This window comes from Balaenoptera physalus (genome assembly GCF_965194825.1).
Source record: "Balaenoptera physalus genome assembly, chromosome: 14".
Classification (NCBI taxonomy): domain Eukaryota; kingdom Metazoa; phylum Chordata; class Mammalia; order Artiodactyla; family Balaenopteridae; genus Balaenoptera; species Balaenoptera physalus.
In genome coordinates this window covers 38,835,450-38,857,229 of record NC_138893.1, presented here as the reverse complement: position 1 = coordinate 38,857,229, position 21,780 = coordinate 38,835,450, and the positions used below count along the sequence as shown (strand labels likewise).

Sequence of the window (21,780 nt, the reverse complement as noted above, 5' to 3'; positions counted from 1 at the left end):
GAAATACAAATACCTTCAAAGTAATATTTTTCAATAACGTATCCTCCAAAACAGCCTGTAGTTTTCGGTTGATCTCCAAAGAGAGTTCCAATGTTAATCCACTATCAGCTGGATGGGATGTGTACAAAGATGCCATGATGCCACCCCGTCTACTTAAATGGACTTTGTTAAAATCAGATGCCTCTGAAGAAAGTGTGCCTGATTCTTCTCGTAAAATGTAACTCTGAATTATTCTGCAAAATAAAACGGCACTATCAGTTATGGCCTTGCAGAATTACAAACACTGTAACTTGCAAGAGTCGAGTAATCATAAGCTTAAAGATGATTAGCATAAAGTAATTATCTATTAGTTAATAACAGAACTATATTAGAAAATAAAGGGGTTTTCCTTATTCAGATGGTTTCTTAATCCCATTTTTGTTCTAACATGGTATTTAGATTAAAGATACATAAACATTGCTTTTCTATTTTTTCCTTATTACTTTAAATCAAAATATGTGAGCAATTTATTGTTCCAGTTTCAGTTAATATTTTCTATTTTCCTGTCATTAAACTTAAAACTGTGTCTTACTCTTTTTCGTTTAAAAGTCATGGGCAAATTTTTCTCTAAGTCTAAAATTATTTCAAAATAAAAATTTTTAAGTCATGGGTAAAGACCCACAATATTACTTAGATGAATATGGTATCTGTGAGAGGGATTTGGCCCAGCACAGGCTCTGGAGTCAGTCAGAGCTGGGTTTGGATTTCCAACTCTTGGTCTGTCACTTACAGGATGAGTGGTGAGTCTGGAACATTTAGTAATTTGACCTGAGCCCCAGTTAATTAACCTGTCAAATTAGACACAGTGGTCCCCAACCTTTTTGGCACCAGGGACCAGTTTTGTGCAAGACAATTATTCCACGGCCTGGGGGGATGGGGTGGGCTGGTTCAGGCAGTAATGCGAGCGATGGGGAGCTTGCATTACCGGGTGTTGGGGACCCCTGAACTAGAGGACTCATTCTCTCCCTGGGTAGTTTTAAGAAATCAATGAGATATTAAGTCACAGGCACAGTGCCTTATATTTATATTTCTCTACTATATTTAGTAGATGCCCAATAATATCTCACTATGTCCTGCCCAACAGGAATGATAATCCACAACCCCATTATCTCTTAAAACCACCGTCTTGAAAATAAAAAGCTAAGTAGAGCGCTGATTTTAAGTCCAAAGGTATTTTAGTATCTTAAAAAATCAGTGTCTACTGAACTCTGTATCACCTTAAAGGAAAGACCTGTGTTTTCTTTCATGTCTGTAGTCCCAAAACCTAGAACATAAATAAGTGATCAACAAAAGATTGGGAACTGAATGACTTTAGTTTTAAGAACTATTTTTTGAAAGAAAGGCTCTTGATATGATTAATTTTGAACACAATAACTTTACCATGTGAATAATGGTATTTTGAACACAGATTACAGTACCAGAATAATACATACTTTGTTTTTTTCCTAATTTCTTCCACCAATTGTTTGATGTGATCCTCCATAAATTCTATCTTTTCATTTTTCCGAGCATGTGCCTTCTGCAGCCTTACTATCCTCTCAATCAGCATGGCCTTGTCTACTTCTGGAAAGTTATCCACAGCTACTGACGACCCAGTATTTTCTGGAGATCGATCTTCTGCACTGCTTCGAGCATTGAGGGACCCTGAAGACAAACAAAATCCACTTATTGTACTTAGTCTGGAGTCAACTCTAATCTCATATATTATTTCTTCTATTATCATTTTCATATATTCAATTTAACAGAGTTGGATACAGAACACAAGTCATACCTGACCTGAGTTCTTGTTTCTGAATACACTGGTGATAGAAAAAAGGATCTAGGGCTTCCCTGGTGGCGCAGTGGTTAAGAATCTGCCTGCCAACGCAGGGGACATGGGTTCAAGCCCTGGTCCGGGAAGATCCCACATGCCGCAGAGCAACTAAGCCTGTGCGCCAAAACTACTGAAGCCCGCGCGCCTAGAGCCTGTGCTCCACAACAAGAGAAGCCACCACAATGAGAAGCCAGTGCACCGCAACAATGAGTAGCCCCTACTCACCGCAACTAGAGAAAGCCTGTGCGCAAAAATGAAGACCCAACGCAGCCATAAATAAGGAAGGGAGGAAGGGAGGGAGGAGAGGGAGGAGAGGGAGGAAGGGAGGAAGGAAGGAAAGGAAGAAGGGTCTAGTATGTCTCTCAGGAATAGAATGAGTAAGTGCAATAGAGAAACGAGAAACTCCAGAAAAGTCAGAAAAACAAGTCTGAAGTGACACCAAAATTAAACTGAGACAGACACAGATAAAGACAGAAGACAGAATATAGCCAGTGGGTTAAGCTCTGGAGCCAGTCTGCCTAGGTTCAAATCTTACTTCTCCACTTTCTAGCTGTGTGACTTTGGACAAGTTAACTCTCTGTATCAAGGTCACTTCATCTCAAAATGTGAATCATAATATGATTTGCCTCATAGGACTGTTATCCTCATTTAAATTAGTTAACATGTCTGAAGTGCATGAACAGCATATATAGTATGCACTAAGTAAATGTTAGCTATTATTTTTACCAATATCATTTGAGAAGAATTTCTAATCCTTTTTAACCTACAAAGACACATTTTTTTCCCAACCCTATTGTGTAGATTTAAGACAAGTAATATATCTTATCCAAGGTCATGCACAAATAAATGGTAGAGCTGGGATCTAAATACCCATGTGTAACCTCAAACCCATGTTCTTTCTACTACACAATTTTCCCACTATTGTAACAGTTGATGATGTTTTTTCCCCTAATGTGCAACTCCTGGGAGGCAGTGTAATGTAGTGGCGTGCAGACTCAAGAGCCTGAGAGATCTGTTACTGTGGATTTTGGAAAAGTCATGCAAACACTATGAATCTTAAGTTTCCCCATCTGTAAAATGGGAATACAACACTTATTTCACATGGCTGTTCTGTGAGTAAATGATATGTTTAAAACATTTAGCACGGTTCCTGGCATTCCAAAAATGGTAAATATGCTGATATTTTGCCAATTATCATTTTCACAGTGCTATCAATCATAATTTTATAGACTTAAGTTTTGCTTTAGACTATAGGTATATTTACCATGAGAAAAGCAAAAAGATTTAAAAACACACACACACACACACACACACACACACAAATGCACACACACACACACATATATATATATAAAATCTGATATATAATGATGACCATTTCATTAGCTCTCAGGTGTTAAAAGTAATATAAAATTAAAAGAAAAAGAAAGAGCATACTATACCAAATCTCTCTATAGATGGACAAATCTGAATTTTAAAATGGAAGAGTAAACTGTTGCACAGAATAAAGAAGCAGGTAAGGAAAAGGAGGTAGGGAGACAGATGGTATAGAACCCCATGACAAACTTGAAACCCTGTCTAATGATTAAACTTAAACATTTAACTGGAAATATTTTTTACAACATAATTATGTACAACTACTACTTTTTATAATTCAAAATTAAAGAAAAGCATATCGATACTTTTTAAAACAAAAAATCCCATTTCTTTTCCTTTTTTTTTGGCTGTGCTGCGGCTTGTGGGATCTTAGTTCCCTGACCAGGGATTGAACCCGCACCCTCGGTAGTGAAAGCACAGAGCCCTAACCACTGGACCACCAGGGAATTCCCGAAAAATGCTATTTCTTTTTATAATCAATCACTAAAAAACAACTGTAAAACCATTAGTTTTTCACCTGATGAACTAGAACGACTTCCCATGCTGCTGACTTCTTTATCATAGCTTCCATTCTCAACCTGATCTAACTTTCTTCGTGCTGCAGGAAAAAGAAATGGATTACTTGTGACAACTGTCATGACCATTGGCCCCCACTATCTCTGATTTTAATCGCTAAAATCACTTAGGCCAAAATGGCATAAACAACAAGAGAAATTTCTTGAATATGTACTTTTGAAAGGAGGGCTGTAGGGTCATTCATATAAAATGACATCTAGAAATGTACAGGTCATATACAAAACATATGGAAACAACATTATGATAACAACTGATACTGGCATCACTTAGGTACACAGAACCTAACTTTTGGAGTCCTGAAAGATTTCGAAGAGCTCTACAGTACCAAAAATTTCCCCCAAATTTCCCTTCAATCATATCTATGAAAACAAACTAAATTCTTACGGCAAATATCTGAATATATTTATATTAAGTAAATGCTAAGTCTCTTTTACCATATTACTATATTTCACCCTATTTTAATACAAATAAAGCAGTGGGGAATAGTAGAGAATAGGATGTCAGAATACATCTCTTATTCATCTTTGTATCCAATCACATTGCACAGACTCCCAATTTGTATGAATTTTTAAATGTAAGAAATCTGGGTTCCAGTTCTAGATGTTAATTGTTGTGTTCAGGTAATTTATAACCTTTCTGGATCTGTTTCCCCTAAGATTAAGGGTGAGGGTTCAATGATTTCTAAGTGGGAGGTCTACAAGGTGGGGGCAGGTACCCTAGATGCTGCACAAAACAACTCACAGACAAGGGTAGGGAGAAAATATCAGAACTCTATTTATACTTATATTTAATCTAATCTTTTTAAATTTGTATTTTTCATGTTTTTCTAATGTGCATAAACTAGAGTAATACATGTTTAAAATCTACAAATAACTAGTTACAAATTGGAGAACAAATACTTAAATACTTTTTTATTGACAGCAGTATGTGATCAACAAAGTCTAGACACTACTGCCCTGGTAAGGTACTTTCCCAATTATTACATTTCATGGTTCTGTGAATAAATGTCTTTTAACATAGAACATGCTATAAACTATTCATGGAACTACAAGAAGGTCAGCCATGTGGTTTATTAACATTAATACATTAAAAAGAACATACAGCTCTAATCAATGTGGGAGAAACTGAAGTAAAATATATTTTTTCTGTAAATCCTTAACAATGAGAAGAAACAAAAACATTCAAGGTCTAAGTGTAGAAGAATTTTATACCTTGCTGAAGTTGTTTGGTAAGATCCTTGACACTAGAGGCATGTTTACGTCTTTGAGTTACTAACTCATCTTTTAATTCTTCAACCTGGGTACTCAATGTTTTAACTTCGGTTTGTCTACAAGTGAGTTCAGCTTGCAGAGTCTGGACTTCCTCTTTTCGCAGTTCTTCTTCTTTTAACAATCTACTTTCCTAAATATTAAATACGATAAAAAATACCAACTTTAATATCTGTTTCAATTACTGCTCACAGTTTAAAACCTTAAAAATACAAGGTCTTTCACAGTAAATTCTTCTGTCATCACTCCTTATCAGGTTTTGTTTACTGAGCTCCTCAAATTCTTTATACAGTAACGCAGGGGGATATATTAATGCATCTGCCATTCTATACATGTAAAACAACATGTGATACAGGTCTCTGTATTTTTTTTTTCAGGTCTCTATGTCTGGACTAAAGTCTCAAATAATTTTTATGAGTAACCTGAAGATACTCTCACTACTTGGAAATATTAAACCATTTTTAAGCTATAAAAATATAGAAATTTAAAGCCCTTTTAAGAAATATATAGTAAATCCAGTTAGGAATGACAAAAACCCTGGTTTTCTTACTTTCAGAAGTGAAGTATTTCTTCCTAACCATGTTAGGGAAACATTTTTATTATAAACTGCATAAGTTGAAAGGAAAAACTGACATTTCTCATAGGATTTGAAATTATCAGAAAGTCAGTGCCAAAAAAAAGAGTTTAATCAACTACCATTAAGTTTATGCTTTTAGGGAAATTTAATTTGTGCTTCTTGCTATGTTGCTTTAAAAGTTAAATGTACACTTATACTTACCAAATTAATATTTGTCTGTTTCATGTGTTCACATTGGCTTTGTAACTGACTTTCACTACAGGAAAGTTTATCAAACTGTGACTGCAAAGAATTGGATTCAGATTGAAGTTGTGCATTCTTACTAGTGAGCTTTTCTGTAAACAGTAGTAGCTCAGATTCTCTTTTCCTACTGCCTTCGATGTCTTTTTGTAGGTCATTAATCAAAGAATTAAGACTCTCCACTTCTTCCTTCAAATTTTCAATTTCTTGTTTACCTCTAAAAAACAAAGTTTATATTTAAGAAAAAAATTAAACTATTAAAAGACATTAATGGTTTGAGAATTTTCATTGAATGAAATGCTTTATGAAGGTACTTTTATTCATTCATCCAAATATTTATTTGGATTACTATGCATGCCTAATATATGCTAGGAACTAAGAGCTGGGAATATACATAAGCAAGACTGACATGGCCCCTGCTTTCAAAGAGCTTTTAGGCAAGTAGTGTGAAAAACCATTTTTGATGATGAAAGCACAGAGTGGGTCACCTAAGCTAGTGTAAGTGATGAGTAAACTAATATTTAAAGGGTTAGCAAACTTTTCCTATAAAAGGCCCACACAGTAAACAATGTAGGCTTCTGGAGCATATGGCCTTTGTTGCAACTGTTTAACTCTGCCACTGTAGTGTGAAAGCAGCCACACATAATACATAAAGGAATGAGAGTGGCTATGTTCCCAAAAAAAATTTATTGACAAACAGAGGCAGTGAGCTGGATTTGGCTTCTGGGCCATAGTTAGCTAATTCCTGAGCTAAAGGAAAAGTAACAGTGAGTAGGAAAACAAAATATGTTCCAGGTAGAGGAAAGAGTATGTGCAAAGCTGGGAAGGGAACAAGAGAATGACTTCTTGTTGGTACTAACAAACAGATGTTCAATACTGATGAGGATAAGGACAGTACTATATCCTAGCACTTAACACAGGGCTCGGCACCTAGGAGACAATTAATTAACATTTGTTAACCAACTATTGCTGAAATACAGAATAAAGAAGGAGAAGGCACAGAGGGAGAAGCAAGGTTACTAATGATCTTCCAAGCCATGTTAAGCCATCTGAACTCACTAGGCAATCCTTGAGGCAATGGGAAATCATTGAGAGGTTTGAGATTTCCTTTTTAAAAAAGATTATGCTAACCACAGTGTAGGAAACAGACTAAAAGGGAAGTAAGCAAAAAAAAACAAAACAAAACAGTTTGGAAGCCATGGCAGTTTGCCAGATGAGAGCTGATAATGGCTTGGACAATGGTAGTAGCAGTGGGGATGTAAACAGTAAATGGACTTGAAAGATATGAAAGAGTTGGCAGCAAAAATATTTTGTGACTGGTTACATGTGTGAGGGAAAGGAAAGAAGAGCCAAGGGTAACCCCCAGGTTCCTGGGTTGGAAAATCATGTGGATGTCACACTCATCATTCATCTCAGGAACATCAGAGAAGCATATTTGTGGACAAGATATATGAATCAGTATTGGACATATTATAAGTTTGAGGTGTCTTTGATACTTGTGTATCTGGAGCTCAGCAAAAAGGGCTGACGATAATTAACTTGAAGGTCCTGCAGCACACTACTGGAAGAGTTAGGATCACCCAGGGTTATAATAAAATAAGAACAAAAAACAGCTTTATGACATAAAGAGAAGGCTGCCAAGGAGACAGAAAAGATTGGCCAGAAAGTGGGGAGGAACACCAAGAAAGCACAAGGAAATGAAGCCAAAAGAACGGAGCATGTCAAGAAAGGTAATGGGCTTAGTGTGTCCATACTGAAAATTCAAGCAAGGCTTAACCTGGGAAGTTATCTACTATATTTAAGGATGCATTAGCACTTTGTAATGGAATGCTGGGGAATAAGAATAAATGGAGAGGAACAGAAGAACAAAGCATGTGAAGAAATGGAGAACGAGCATAGATGATTCTATAAAGACATTTCTGGTTGTGAAGAAAGGGAGAAAGGAGATCATAGGAGTTTTGATGTCTTTAAGATATAATATTTAAACATAGAAAGAAGAAAAGTCAGTAAAAAGAGGGAGGTAAGAGATAAAGGATAAAGAAGGAATAATAAGGAAAGTCCCTGAGAAGGCAGAAGAGCACGGGATCCACAGTAGGAGTAGAGACCACAATTTGATTCAGAAAGAATAGGAACATTTCTTCCATAATAACAGAAGGAAAAGAAAAATGACTGCAGATGCAGGCAAGTTCATAGGACTGATAGCAAGAGGTTGAGAGAAGTGTCACCTGACAGCTCCCTTTTTTTCTGTGAAGTAAGAGGTAATCACCTGACAAGAGTAAAGAGCAAGGTGAGAGGGAAGATCAGAAGTGTGAAGAAAGCAGTAAGGTTTGGAATAATGCTAAGAAGATGGGGAGAAGGCTCTGACTAAGGACATACGGTAGGACTGGAGGTGCATTAGTATTCCCAGTTGAGGTTGCTAACCATGAATTTATAGCAGCACCAATCTGGATGACGTTGAGATTTCTTCAGCAATACTTAGCAGCCTGGGTGTTGGTAGGGTATGAAAAAGAAGGTATTTGATCCAGCCTGAATCCAGGCTCTCTCAGGTAATGTCGTAAGTAGAATTTAGCTAAATGGTTTTATAAGAAGCCAAGGAATAGGACTTCCCTGGTGGTGCAGTGGTTAAGAATCCGCCTGCCAATGCAGGGGACACAGGTTCAAGCCCTGCTCTGGGAAGATCCCACATGCCGCGGAGCAACTAAGCCTGTGCGCCACAACTACTGAGCCTGAACTCTAGAGCCCAGGAGCCACAACCACTGAGTCCATGCGCCACAACTACTGAAGTCCGCATGCCTAGAGCCCGTGCTCTGCAACAAGAGAAGCCACCACAATGAGAAGCAGGCGCACCGCAACAAAGAGTAGCTCCTGCTCACCGCAACTAGAGAAAGCCCGTGCGTAGCAACAAAGACCCAAAGCAGCCCCCCAAAAATAAATAAAATGAATTTATTAAAAAAAAAGAAAAGAAGCCAAGGAATAATGTTACCTCCTGACCTTGAGCTACATACATGCAAAGATATAGACACAGATACATATCTACCTTTTAGAAGAAAAACTACTGTGTATAAGTAATAGAATTTGAAAGCTAAGGAACGGATAAAAAACTGCAATCCATTCTGTCTTATAAATAACTACTGCCAATGTTTAGGGAATATAAACTTTGAGTTTTAGAAGCTGTGATGGGAACTCCAAAGATAACCCAAAATAAGTTCAAATGAAGACAGGAATTAAAAATTTTTTATCTAGTAAAATATAAAATTATTCTTATTTAGTGCACCAATTGCATTTAGAAACAGAAATGAGATAGAATCAAAAAGCCTGTTGATTAGCATAAACAGAAGTTGCTCATTTTATACCTTTGATGCTGCTCCTGTATCTGATCTGCAATTTTCACTTTGTCCAATAAACTCTGAATTTCAGCTTTTTGGCGATTAATAATTTCTTTATATTTTGATAATTCATCTTCTGTTCTCAATCGTTCATCTTCTAGACATTTTACCTATCAAATAATCATAATCAAGTTAAACTACAAACAATATTTTCTTGTTCTTTATTAGCTATTTCAGACAGTGGTTATATATTAATAATCTAAGCTAAATTCTGAAGCAATAATAATTAACATGAAGAAAATATAATAGGAAGTTAACAGTCTTGGGTTTCGGTTTCAGATTTCTCATGATTTAGTCATGGCAGTTTTAGCATGCCACTTCATTTTTGCTGAATCTCCACTTTCTCATCTGAAAAGAGGATGTACCTTCCCTATCTACCTCAAAGTACTGGCATGAAGAACAAATAGAAAGGTACATGAAAGACACTTTAAAAATTATTAAGTGATCGCAAATTCAAGGTGGTTACCTAAAAGCCTATTTCTAAATAAATGAAAGATATATAATGATAACATATTTCACACTTAATTAAAAGGGAAAATATTATTACAATGAGAACCATAACATTGGAAAATATTTAAGAGGTTGTTAGAAATTAAAACTGTATACAAGGGACTTCCTTGGTGGTCCAGTGGTTAAGAATCCGCCTTCCAATGCAGGGGATGTGGGTTCGATCCCTGGTCGGGGAACTAGGATCCCCCATGCTGCAGGGCACCTAAGCCCGTGCACCACAACCACTTAGCCTGCGTGCTCTAGAGCTCATGTGCCACAACTAAGAGAGCCCGTGTGCTGCAACTACTGAGCCCACATGCCACAAGTAGAGAGAAGCCTTCGCGCCGCAACGAAGAGCCCACGTGCCACAACAGAAGATCCTGCATGATGCAACGAAGATCCTGTGTGCCGCAACTAAGACCCAACGCAGTCAAATAAATAAATAAATAAATAAATAAGCAAACATTAAAAAAAAAAAAACTGTATACAAGACTATTAAATATACCTAGGAGAAACGTAAAGGCTTTCTATTATTTTCTTTCTTCTTTTCTTTTTTCATTAATTAATTAATTAATCAATTAATTAATTTTTGGCTGCATTGGGTCTTCATTGCTGCGTGCAGGCTTTCTCTACTTTCCCTAGTTGCAGCAAGCGGGGCTACTCTTCGTTGCGGTGCGTGGGCTTCTCATTGTGGTGGCTTCTCTTTGTTGCGGAGCACAGGCTCTAGGCACGCAGGCTCAGTAGTTGTGGCACGCAGGCTCAGTAGTTGTGGCTCATGGGCTCTAGAGCACAGGCTCAGCAGCTGTGGCGCACGGGCTTAGTTGCTCTGCGGCACGTGGGATCTTCCCAGTCCAGGGCTCGAATCTGTGTCCCCTGCATTGGCAGGCGGATTCTTAACCACTGCGCCACCAGGGCAGTCCCTATTATTTTCTGACACAGCTCTAAAGCCCATGTAACAGAGGACCAAGGATAACTTACAGATAAAGCAAACGTGCTGTGAAACAGGAATGTTTGGCAAACACTTTAAAGGGACTGAAATGGAAGACACTTTTATTTCTCTAAGAGTCAATTTTGTTGCTAGGGAACTGACATGCTACTCTTTGATTCTGGAATATTTCTATATAAATATCCTTTCCCCAAGATTTAAAAATCAGAATGAGTACAAAATTAAAGATATTTACCCTTCCTCTGGAGTCATGACTAAAGACTGAATTACCTTTGTTCTCAGTGTTCGTAGCTCATCCATGCCCTCCTTAAATGTCCTCTTCAGATCTTCTAGTTCCTTTATTTTGGCATGATGCATCTTTAAAAAAGTTTAAAAGAAACCACAAATCATTATATGCTAAACCAGATCTAAAATTTATTACTTGCTCCTTCCAGAAGGCCTTAAAAGTAGCTGGCAATAAGTACTTGTTGTTTCTCTCCTCTATATTATACCATCCAAGGTATACAAAGAACAAAGCTACTCACTTCTAGCTGGTCAGATTTTTCTTGCATTTGTTTTTCAAGTTCTCCTTTTGTGACTCTAAGCTTGGCATCAAGTTCATTTGATTTAATTTCTTCTGATTCCTAATGGGAAAGAAATGACAAAAGTATGACAATTTTTAAAGTTTTATGTTTTGAAATGTGAAGAAGGCTTTTGCAATTAAGTTTCCTCATCGTGACATACATAGCTCATGTATGTAAAATTGATGACTGTATTCAAAGATTTTAAATATGTCAATTTTGCACCAACTAGAAGAGCATACTTAACATATATAACATCATAGAGTGGGCTTTTTTTTTAAGTTATACCTTTTCTTGTACTCTTCATTCTTCTAACGTTTTCTAGTGTTTTTATTTGGTTAAAAACTTCTCTAGTAAGATCTCGATTTAAGCTGCAAGTACTTTAACATAGGAAATAGCCCGTATTTAATTTAGCTGCCCTACCAAATCTATTCCACACTTCGAATATTGTAGATACAAAAATTTATGAAACAAGAGTACTGATATCTGGCATAATTTGTTACTAATCTATTCAAAAATTTAAGCATACCTGATATGTTTTTATCATATCCTGACAATTTTTCCGAATTTGATCTGCTTCTTCCTTTGCTTGAGTTAATTTTGTTGTTGTTTCTTTGAGTTTATCTTTGGTTTCCTGCATTGACAAAAAGACAATGTGAGATGACAGAAAATATATATTGGTCTCTGTCCCCAGTTCCTGGCACAGAGCTCCTAAAACCCTTGTAATTTTTTAAGTGATAAAAACATTAGGAGCATCTCTTGTTCTAATACTGGTCTTTAACCTCTGTTCCTGTCACAGAGCTCCTGAAATCCTCATAATTTCCCAAGTGATAGGAGTGTCTTTTGTTCTAATGAGGTGACTCTGACTGGACTCCTGGATGGCTTCTGGATGACAGCTGGTCCCCAGAAAGACCAAGCCATGGTTAGAAGCTTGGAATTTTCAACCCTGTCCCCCATTCCCTTGAGAAAGCAGAAGGGTAAAAATGGAGCTGATGATCAATCTCAAGCCTATGTGATGAAGCCTCCGCAAAAAAACAAAAGTATGAGGCTTGGGGAGCTTCCAGATGGTGCACACATCCAATATCGGGAAGGTGACACACCCTAACTCCAGAGGGACAGAAGCTCCTGCACTTGGGACCTTCCCAGACCTCACCTTATGTATCTCTTTATCTGACTGTTCATCTGACCCTTTTTAATGTCCTTTAATAAACTGGTAAAGGTATGTAACTGTACTCATTCCCCGAGTTCTGTGTGGTACTGTAGCAAATTTTTGAACCCAAGGCGGGGGGGTTGTTAGAACCTCCAATCTATAGCCAGTTGATCAGACGCACAGGTGATAACCTGGGCTTGGGACTGGTGCCTGAAGTGGGAGGTGGGGGAAGTCTTGTAGAATTGAGCCTTTAACCTGTGGGATCTGACACTATCTCCGGATCGATAGTGTCAAAACTGAGTTAAGTTGTAGGCCACTCAGCTGGTATCACAGAGAATTGCTTGTTGTGGGGAAAAGCCTTCACACATTGGTAACCAGAAGTGACAGAAGTGAAGTGTTCTGTGTAAAAGTAAAACAGACACAAAGGGAAGAAACCCACAGTAGGGAGAACTGGATTTTTCCCTACACTGAAGGAAAACTGGGTTTCTCCTTTACAGACAGCAACAAGGTTGGCATAGTGATGTGATGAATGGTGAGAATAATGACCAGACAGTAGAGAAAGTTCTTGTCTTAGCACTGCCACTGGAGTCAGATACTATTCTAGTAATAACATTTTATGCTTCTGACAAAAAACTAAATGTGGCCTGAACAGTTAATTGATAGTCATTAAATAAAGTTAAATTTGATAGAGTTTTTATCAAATCACTAGAAGTTACTAACCTGAAAAGACAAAAAGAGCAAAGTGTTTAAGCAGTTCTTTGTAGACCCACATAAAAGACAATTCTTTGGTTTATGGCCAAGGTATCTATTCAAAACTTTTTTACAGATTCATGCTGCAATTTGGTTTCTGTTCCCAACTACTCTCCTAAAATAACAATTCTGAAGGTCTGCAGGGACTACTTTCTCATCAAATCCAATTGCTTTTTCTCATTTCTTATTCTTGACTTACCTGTTCCAGTTCTGATCACTCCTGACTCTTTGAATAGCCTTCCTATGTTTACAAGACAACATACTCCTGTTTTTGCCCACTTCATCATTGCCTTCGCTGTCTCCTTGACTAGCTAGACTTCCTGTGGTGACTGTCCAAGTACAGCCCTAACCTGTAGCTCCAACGTTCTCCTTCAGAGTACCCATCCAGTCCCATAATTTGGGCTATCATGTGGATTTCAAATGAGAGTTTAGGTATCATCTCCTCCTAGTAGCTTCCCTTCAGAAAGGGGCAGAAGCTGCTATTCTGCCTTCCCATAGATAGAATCCAGGGAATCCCTAGATTGTAACACCTGATACATTGTCCAGTAGCTTACACGCTTCCCCCACTGAGGATACAGCTTCTGGATAACACCTAGCTCAGCAGTTGCCACATATTAATTGTTCACGTAATAAATGTTGAATTAACGAAGGAATACCTAACATAAACCTTGTGTCTAGTTAGGCTGGTTTTCCCAAACACCAAATATTCATCTCCCTTTTCTCTCTTATCTTGCTGTTCCTCCACTTGGAATGCCTTTCCTGTCATCTCTTAATGTAAACTGCATCTATCCTTCACACACCGCTTCTTATACGTCATTTTGTTTTTGGATAAACCTACCACACACTTAAGTGCCTACTTACATACTTTCAGTTGCAGGTCTTTTAAAAATAATTTGACTTACATTAAAACTGTGTTATTTTTAAAATATAAACATTTGAAGGCTTTTTCAAACATTGTTTTTTTTTCAAATATTGTTTTTTAAAATATGAGAATATTAGCTCAACAAGAAGGAGGAGAGAGAGAGAGAGAACAGAACTTTATCTGTTTTCTCCCCCACTTCCATATCATCAATAACTAAAACAGAGCCTGATACATAGTAGGTACTCACTTCATTTATTCAAAACATAGCAACTGAGAGGTTCCTGTGTCAAATACATTTTAAATGGTTTGTAGCCCTGTGTGAGCCCTAAGGGTTGTTGCCCCTACTCCTTCTGGCAGTCCTTTCTCTGCCCATATAGTTTCCTAACACTCATTTGCTGATCAGTGATTAGGTCAGAAACCTACCATTCTCTAACCTATCTTTGACCACTGTCAACACAGACACCTCTCCCTACAGTTTTCTCTGATATTATAATGTACAAATATCCAAAGGTTAACAGTTCTACCAATTTAGGATTATTTAAAGAGATGCCAATGATTAATTTAAACAATATCATTAAGCCTATTTTTGAAAATGTGGTAACTGTTATAAATAACATGGCTTTGTTTAAATAATATTTCAAAGTTTTTTTTTTTTTTACTTCACATTCTATCATCTTCAGATTTTTATTACTGCTTATACCAGTTCAGTTAGTGCTTAAAATTATGGCATCAGGTACCAGCCTTTATCACCACTTCTTATTATATTGTTTAATAATATGATATTCATTATACACAATACCAACAGAATTATATTCATAATAAACAGCTAAGGAAACTTTTCTTTATTATGTTTATATTTAAATAAAAATTCATATTTCTTGATTATAAGAATTGTATCACTAATAATTTTTTAAGAATTTCCAGAGTTTACTTTCAATTTTGATAACCTACATATTCTCCTCTTCCCCCGAACCTGACAATGTTTAATATAAAATACAGCACACTAAAAATGCTTAAAGAACAAAGTCATTGGGGGGTTAAAAACAATGAATGATAAAACAACATTCTATCCAATTTAATATGTAAATCATGCAAGGAAATATCTTTTCACCATCACCAAATATTCAGGCCCAAGCTATCCTACAGGAGTCACTAAGCTTTATGCCTCATTAATAACTATTACTGCACGTGCTCTTAAAACTGATTCTAATAATTTTTCCACTGTACTACAGTACTCACCTTGTGTGAATCCATTTCTGCTTTTAATTTGTTTTGTGCCCATTTTACTTTAATGATGTGAGAGTTGATATCTTCCTTTAATTTGTCTATTTCTCTGACGAGTCTAGTAGTTTCACCTTCCTAAAATAATATCACTAGGTCATATTTTTCATTTAAACAACCAACCAATCATTTGTGTATCTTTTGTATCTCAAGATAATCAATGCAATAATACTATAATTCAGGGCTAGCACATTATGGCCTATAAACTGACTTAAAGTTCAAATCATAAGAGGACAGTAAAAGCCTAAAACCAATTAATAGACATAAGATGATTAACATTTATATTTTAACCAACTAGTACGCTGTGAGTATAAGCATACCTTTCTGATTCTTCTCAACTGGCTGACATTAAGGTGAAATATGAATTAAACTGGTTTTGCCAGAATTCTTGAGAACAATGACAACATTCCTGAACTAAAAGTTAATTAATAAAAAATAACATTGATTACCAAGAAATGATAACCTACTGGACACAAGACCACGCCATGAGGATGCTAGTTAATAGCAAGGACTCTGAATAGCACAGTAATTAAATCTCCTTGGACAGCATGTAAGAACATGCTTTTCTACAAGTAAAATATAAATTCTATTCTATGATGTGTAAGTGTTACATTAAGATTCTGGTCAAAGTATACTTCTGGCTCAAAAACTACTCACATTTTGACACACCATCTATATCTTTTACTAAAATAAAATCTTCCTTTGAAGCACAAAGTCATTTCTTCAACATGCAGATTTTAAAAGAAAGTTTTTAAAAAGATCTGTCTAATAAACAACGTGTCAGTTTCTCATCTTTTCATAGGAAAAACTTTCTGCAGCTAAGTAACAAGATATTGGAATTATTAAAGCATTCACATTCTTTGAAGGTAAACTAAGAAAAACAACTTTATGTTTAACAGTGGTTTAACCATGTTAAGTTATGATTATCTGATTAAATAAGGAAAAGCAAAGAGAATAAGCTTCAAATAAGATACAATATCAAAAGTTATACCTTTGTTTCATACAGCTGGTGCAACCGTCCTTTCTCCTGAGAAAGTTGCTTAATTTTGTTAGTGTTTTTCTCATATTCTTTGTTTGCATCTCTAAGTTTTTTTTCAAGTATCTCTTTTTCCTTTCGAAGGTCTAAAGATTCCTTCTCACCTCTTACATACTTCATTACCATTGCTTCTTTTTCCTGGCGTGCCTCCTCACATTTCTTGTTGGCCTTTGAAAAAAATATCTAGCATTAATAAAACATATTTTTCAAATAAAAATTAATTAAAACAAATAACATTTTCCTATAATATCACCAATGTATTTTTTGGTCTTTTACACAAGATTTTCAGGACCTGTGTCATGCAATTTTAAAAAAGAGAAATGATACAATGAACAAATTAATATCACTAATATTTGCTTCTTCCCTTTCCTATTCCTCTTCCTTTAGCTAATATGGTTGCTGTTTTCTGTTTACTCCTTCAGATCACTTTTCCACTCTTTCCCAGCCCACCCTGTGCTCTGGGAAAGTGACCATCAGGGACCATATCAACAAGTTTCTTTGCCCTCATACTTCCAGTTGGGTTTGGCCAACAGGAGGCACTAAGCAGAAGATTAGGAGGGTAGGCAGAGAATGAGATCTGGCTCCTCCAGAATCACACACTGTTCCTGTCAGGTGACCTCCCTATGCAACTACCTTCTCTGGGTTGTACTACCTGCACCGTTTCCTTATTCCTTTAGCCCAAAGAGTGATAATGGCTCCTCCAGCAGCCCCAAGATCCTGCATTTTCCCAGGCTGGACTCCCTAAATCTCACCCATACCTTTGTAAAGAGTCCTTTTATGAAATTCTCCCCAAATCACCAGCTTCTGTTTTCTGTCAGGATCCTGACGCTATGGCTGACAATTTCTAAAATCTATAATCTTAGCTCCCTCACAAAAAAGTAATATGCTAATTAGTGATCGCTGAGATCCTCTGTATGAAAAGTATTTGCATTTTAATAAGAAATAAGAAAAGCATTTTAATAAGAAATACCTAATTGGATTAGGTGTGACATCTATCTATATACTAACTTAAAATTCTCTGTAACTATAAGCTGGTACTCCATACTGTGAAATTTCATACAATGAAAACTTCTACAGATAGCCCTTCATTTAAGTAAATTCATAGTTTGCAAATATGATGAAGCACATACTTATTTTACCGAAGATGAATCCTTAAACTTTAAGGATCTTCAATGGCATCTAGTGGTAAACTCCAACTAATACTATAACTGAATTGAAGTAGGTTTAGCATTAGGATAATGTGGGAAAACCTCCTATGCTCTGATGAAAAGTGACTGACAAAAAATGTTTCATGAAGTTCTGCTACAGCTGATAAGCACATCTAGTAACCACTCAAAATACTATACATATAAGCACTTTGAAAAATCATCCAATTGGGATTTTTTCCCCCCATTGAAATAGCCTACTAATTTTCAAGAGAAATTAAAGAAAACACTGGAATAGGGATGGCAGAGATCCCTGAGGATTTGATGACATGCTTGTGGACAAATGATTGACAAAACCGTGATGGAACTGGCTGACAGAATTAGCTAGATTTTTAGATAATTGAATAACTCTACTTAGAAAAAGTCAACTAATGGTAATGTCAACTTTAAAAGAAGTCCAGTTCCATGATAACTTAATGCTTAGATAATGGATTAGCTTTTGGGAACACAATGAAGAATAAGCCACGGTAAGTCCTGGAAGAGCTCACTACCTAGTAAGAACAACACATAAACGAAGATTATAAAACAAATAATCTCTAGTGGATGAATGTACAAAGTTCTTTGAAAATACTAACAGTCCCTGGGAAGGGTTGGCATGAAGGGTGAAAGATGCTATTTGTACTTGAACTAGGTGCTATACTTGAGCTAGACATTGAAGGATTCAGTAAAGGGATCAGTCAAGGAAAGGAATTCAAGGTAGAGTGGTTATCATGCACAAATGCCTAAAAGTATAAAATAGCATGATACATTTAGAGGACATTAAATTATTCTGTAGTGCTTAAACTTGGTGTGTTGATTGCAGTGGAGAGGAAGTCGTTACAAAACAGAAAAGGAGGTAGAGATCAGATCCTGAAAGGAAGAAGGACTTCTCTTGTCATGCTAATGATTTGAGATTTTATCCTAAAGGCAAAGAGAAGCCGAAGAAGGATTTAATAAAAGGTGTTTTAAATTTTATTAAATTAAATTGTGTTTTAAAAAGACACCTGGTAGCAACATGGAAACTTCATTGAAGTTAAGAGATAAGCAGCAGAAAAAAGATAATTATAATACATGAGATAACATATTATAAGGTTCTTAACTACAGCAGGGAATGTGCACCAGAATGTCCTGTTACTCAGAGTCATCCCTGAAACAGCTGCAAAAGAATAACCTGGGGTGGGACTTCCCTGGTGATCCAGTGGAAAAGAATCTGCCTTCCACTGCAGGTGACACAGGTTCGATCCCTGGTCGGGGAACTAAGATCCCACATGCTGCAGGGCAACTAAGCCCGTGCGCCACAACTACTGAGCCCGCGCGCCGCAAACTTCACAGCCCACGCGCTGTGGAGCCCTCGCGCCACAACTAGAGAGGAGCCCGCGCACCGCAATGAAGAGCCCACGTGTCGCAACTAAGACACGACACAGCCAAAAATAAATAAATAAATTAAAATTTAAATAAATAAATAAATAAAACAAATGGATTTATTTAAAAAAAAAAAAAAAAGAATAACCTGGGGTGCTAAAAGTTCACATTTTCTATATCCCACCCCAGATAATGGCAGCACCTACTTCATAGATTGTTGGGAGTATTAAATGAGATAATTAAGTGACTACTCTTTAAGCTTCTATTGAAAGTCCATTATGGCACAGATAGAGGAAGAGGAGTCAGTAAAAGTCTTCGGATTTGACTAGTTTAAGATGTTTATCATTGACTTGGATGAAGATATGAGTAACATAATTGATAGGATTCAATAGTCAGCTAAAATTAAGATAAACTGTAGAAGTAATTCTGCTTCTCCACGTATGGCAGATGAACCCTCCCCATTCAAAACACCAAAAATTTTAGATGAAATACAACAAATGTTTTTTTAATGCACAGTTGAGCTCACAAGAAAGTATGGGAAATTTCAGGGCCAAAAAATCTAAGAAGCAGCAGGAATCCAGAATGCTTCGTTAGGGCTGAATACTTACCAATACAAGGTCATGTGGGGCTGAGGGAGACATGCTATAAAGTCCCTAAGAATTTATAACTAACTCTACCCTCCTGTAAATTTGAGGTTCAGATACATTCTACATATCTGTTCTGAGAAATGGAGAAACCTCAAACTGGAAAATTAAACTGGGGAGTGTACACATGTGTGTGCAGGAACATGTGCACACTCATGCTAGGAAGCTATTTCTAAATAAAACTCACCAGGTTTGGTGACTCTAGGTGAAGGGTAAACAAGTGTTCATTTTACTATTCTTTTACCTTTTCTACAGGCTTAAAAATTCTCAAATCAAAAAGTTGAGAGGAAAAGTTAGGGGAGAAAAGGAATGAAGCCAATCTAGAAACAACTGAATGGAACAATCTCCAAAATCTACATAATAATACCCACCTCTTAGGGTTATCCTGAATATTAAATAAGTGAATACTTGTAAACCATTTTCAGCTACTATTATTAACCTCACCTACACTCATCATTAGAGAGGAAACAGATACAGAGTAGTGAGCGTAGTATGTTGCCATTTGTTTAAAAACAGGGGGGAGGATGGGAGGAAGAAAGGAAATATATACATGCTTGTCCATGCAACAAGTATTCTGAGAAGGATATACAGGAAACTGGCATCAATGGTTGCCTCTGGGAAGGGCGTGGAGTGGGAGAAAAAGTCTGGAAGAAGACATGTTTTACTGTTTGAATTGTTATTGTGCACATTTTACTATCATTTTGTTTTTATTTTAAAATATAATTCCAAAGAATATATATAAGTATTTAAATTTATTTATTTATTTATTTATTTATTTATTTATTTATTTATGGCTGCGTTTGGTCTTTGTTGTTGCGTGCGGACTTTAGACGCGGCGAGCAGGGGCTACTCTTCGTTGCGGTGCGCGGGCTTCTCATTGCAGTGGCTTCTCTTGTTGCGGAGCACAGGCTCTAGGTGCGCAGGCTTCAACAGTTGTGGCACATGGGCTAAGAGTTGTGGCTCATGGGCTCTAGAGCGCAGGCTCAGTAGTTGTGGAGCATGGGCTTAGTTGCTCCGTGGCATGTGGGATCTTCCCGGACCAGGGCTTGAAGCCATGTCCCCTGCATTGGCAGGTGGATTCTTAACCACTGCGCCACCAGGGAAGTCCCCAAGAATACACACACACACACACACACACACACACACACATTTTTTTCTCTTATGAATTTATTTATTTTTGGCTGCGTTGGGTCTTCGTTGCTGTGTGCGAGCTTTTCTCTAGTTGCGGAGAGAGGGGGCTACTCTTTGTTGCGGTACCTGGGTTTCTCATTGTGGTGGCTTCTCTTGTTGCAGAGCACGGGCTCTAGGTGCACAGGCTTCAGTAGTTGTGGCTCGGAGGCTCTAGAGCGCAGGCTCTGTAGTTGTGGTGCATGGGCTTATTTGCTCTGCAGCATGTGGGATCTTCCCGGCCCAGGGATTGAACCCGTGTCCCCTGTGTTGGCAGGCGGATTCTTAACCATTGCGCCACCAGGCAAGTCCCCAAGAATATATATATTTTTAAAGCTCACTAGGTTATTCTAATGAAGCTAGGTTTGGGTCCACTATAACCAACAACTTCTTAATGTCTTATCTTCTACATTTTTCTTTAATTAGTGTAAAAGGTTTGAGAACTGATAGTGTAAGTTTTATATATATAACATTTCTAATGCTCAGGGTCAGCATATTGTAAAGAATCACAGGAATAAAGGTTGAAGTTTTTTGTAGTTAGCATGCATTTATGTATTGCTTTAGCATTTTTTAAATCCTAATCCTAATACACACTAATGTCCAAAATTGTCTAAAAGGGTTACTTAATAAACAAAAAATCATCAGAAAGTTAATAGTAATAATGACTTGAAAAATACCTGTTCCATCCGATGGGCCATCTCTTTGTGTAACTGCTGAATTGCATTTTTAGTTGCAGTGTCTTGAGCTAGTACTTTATCTTTGGAAGCTTGAACTTCTTTATTAAGTTCCTCTATTCTTGATTCTAACTGTAAAGAAAATTATTTCCAGATTATTTTTATAGTTATAACAAACAGACCACCAATATTTCAAATAAATATAAACAATGTAAACAAGCATAAAGATGGCAATGAATATACTTCAGCCATAGAAATCAAAAGTAAATGTTAGCAATGTTCTGATATATCAATAGAATTAAGTCAGGATAAATCTGAAGCAGATTCTGATAAGATGGATGATAAGCTCTAGAGTAATTACCAATGAAATAACTCAGAAAATATCATGAAAAAAATTTT

General features: G+C 36.8%; 1 protein-coding gene across 1 annotated transcript in view; it reads right to left on the bottom strand.

The window, feature by feature from the left end:
• Window positions 1–21,780, bottom strand: part of CCDC186 (coiled-coil domain containing 186) — a 47,039-nt gene that overhangs the window by 5,285 nt on the left and 19,974 nt on the right. Inside the window, exons 4-15 of the mRNA XM_082424031.1 lie at window positions 21,385–21,513; window positions 16,306–16,518; window positions 15,273–15,392; window positions 11,801–11,905; window positions 11,236–11,334; window positions 10,982–11,068; window positions 9,244–9,386; window positions 5,852–6,107; window positions 5,017–5,206; window positions 3,747–3,827; window positions 1,473–1,683; window positions 14–233 (exon numbers count right to left, since the gene is read on the bottom strand). Coding sequence (XP_082280157.1) covers window positions 14–233; window positions 1,473–1,683; window positions 3,747–3,827; window positions 5,017–5,206; window positions 5,852–6,107; window positions 9,244–9,386; window positions 10,982–11,068; window positions 11,236–11,334; window positions 11,801–11,905; window positions 15,273–15,392; window positions 16,306–16,518; window positions 21,385–21,513 — 1,854 coding nt within the window. The remainder of the gene's footprint in view (window positions 1–13; window positions 234–1,472; window positions 1,684–3,746; window positions 3,828–5,016; window positions 5,207–5,851; window positions 6,108–9,243; window positions 9,387–10,981; window positions 11,069–11,235; window positions 11,335–11,800; window positions 11,906–15,272; window positions 15,393–16,305; window positions 16,519–21,384; window positions 21,514–21,780) is intronic.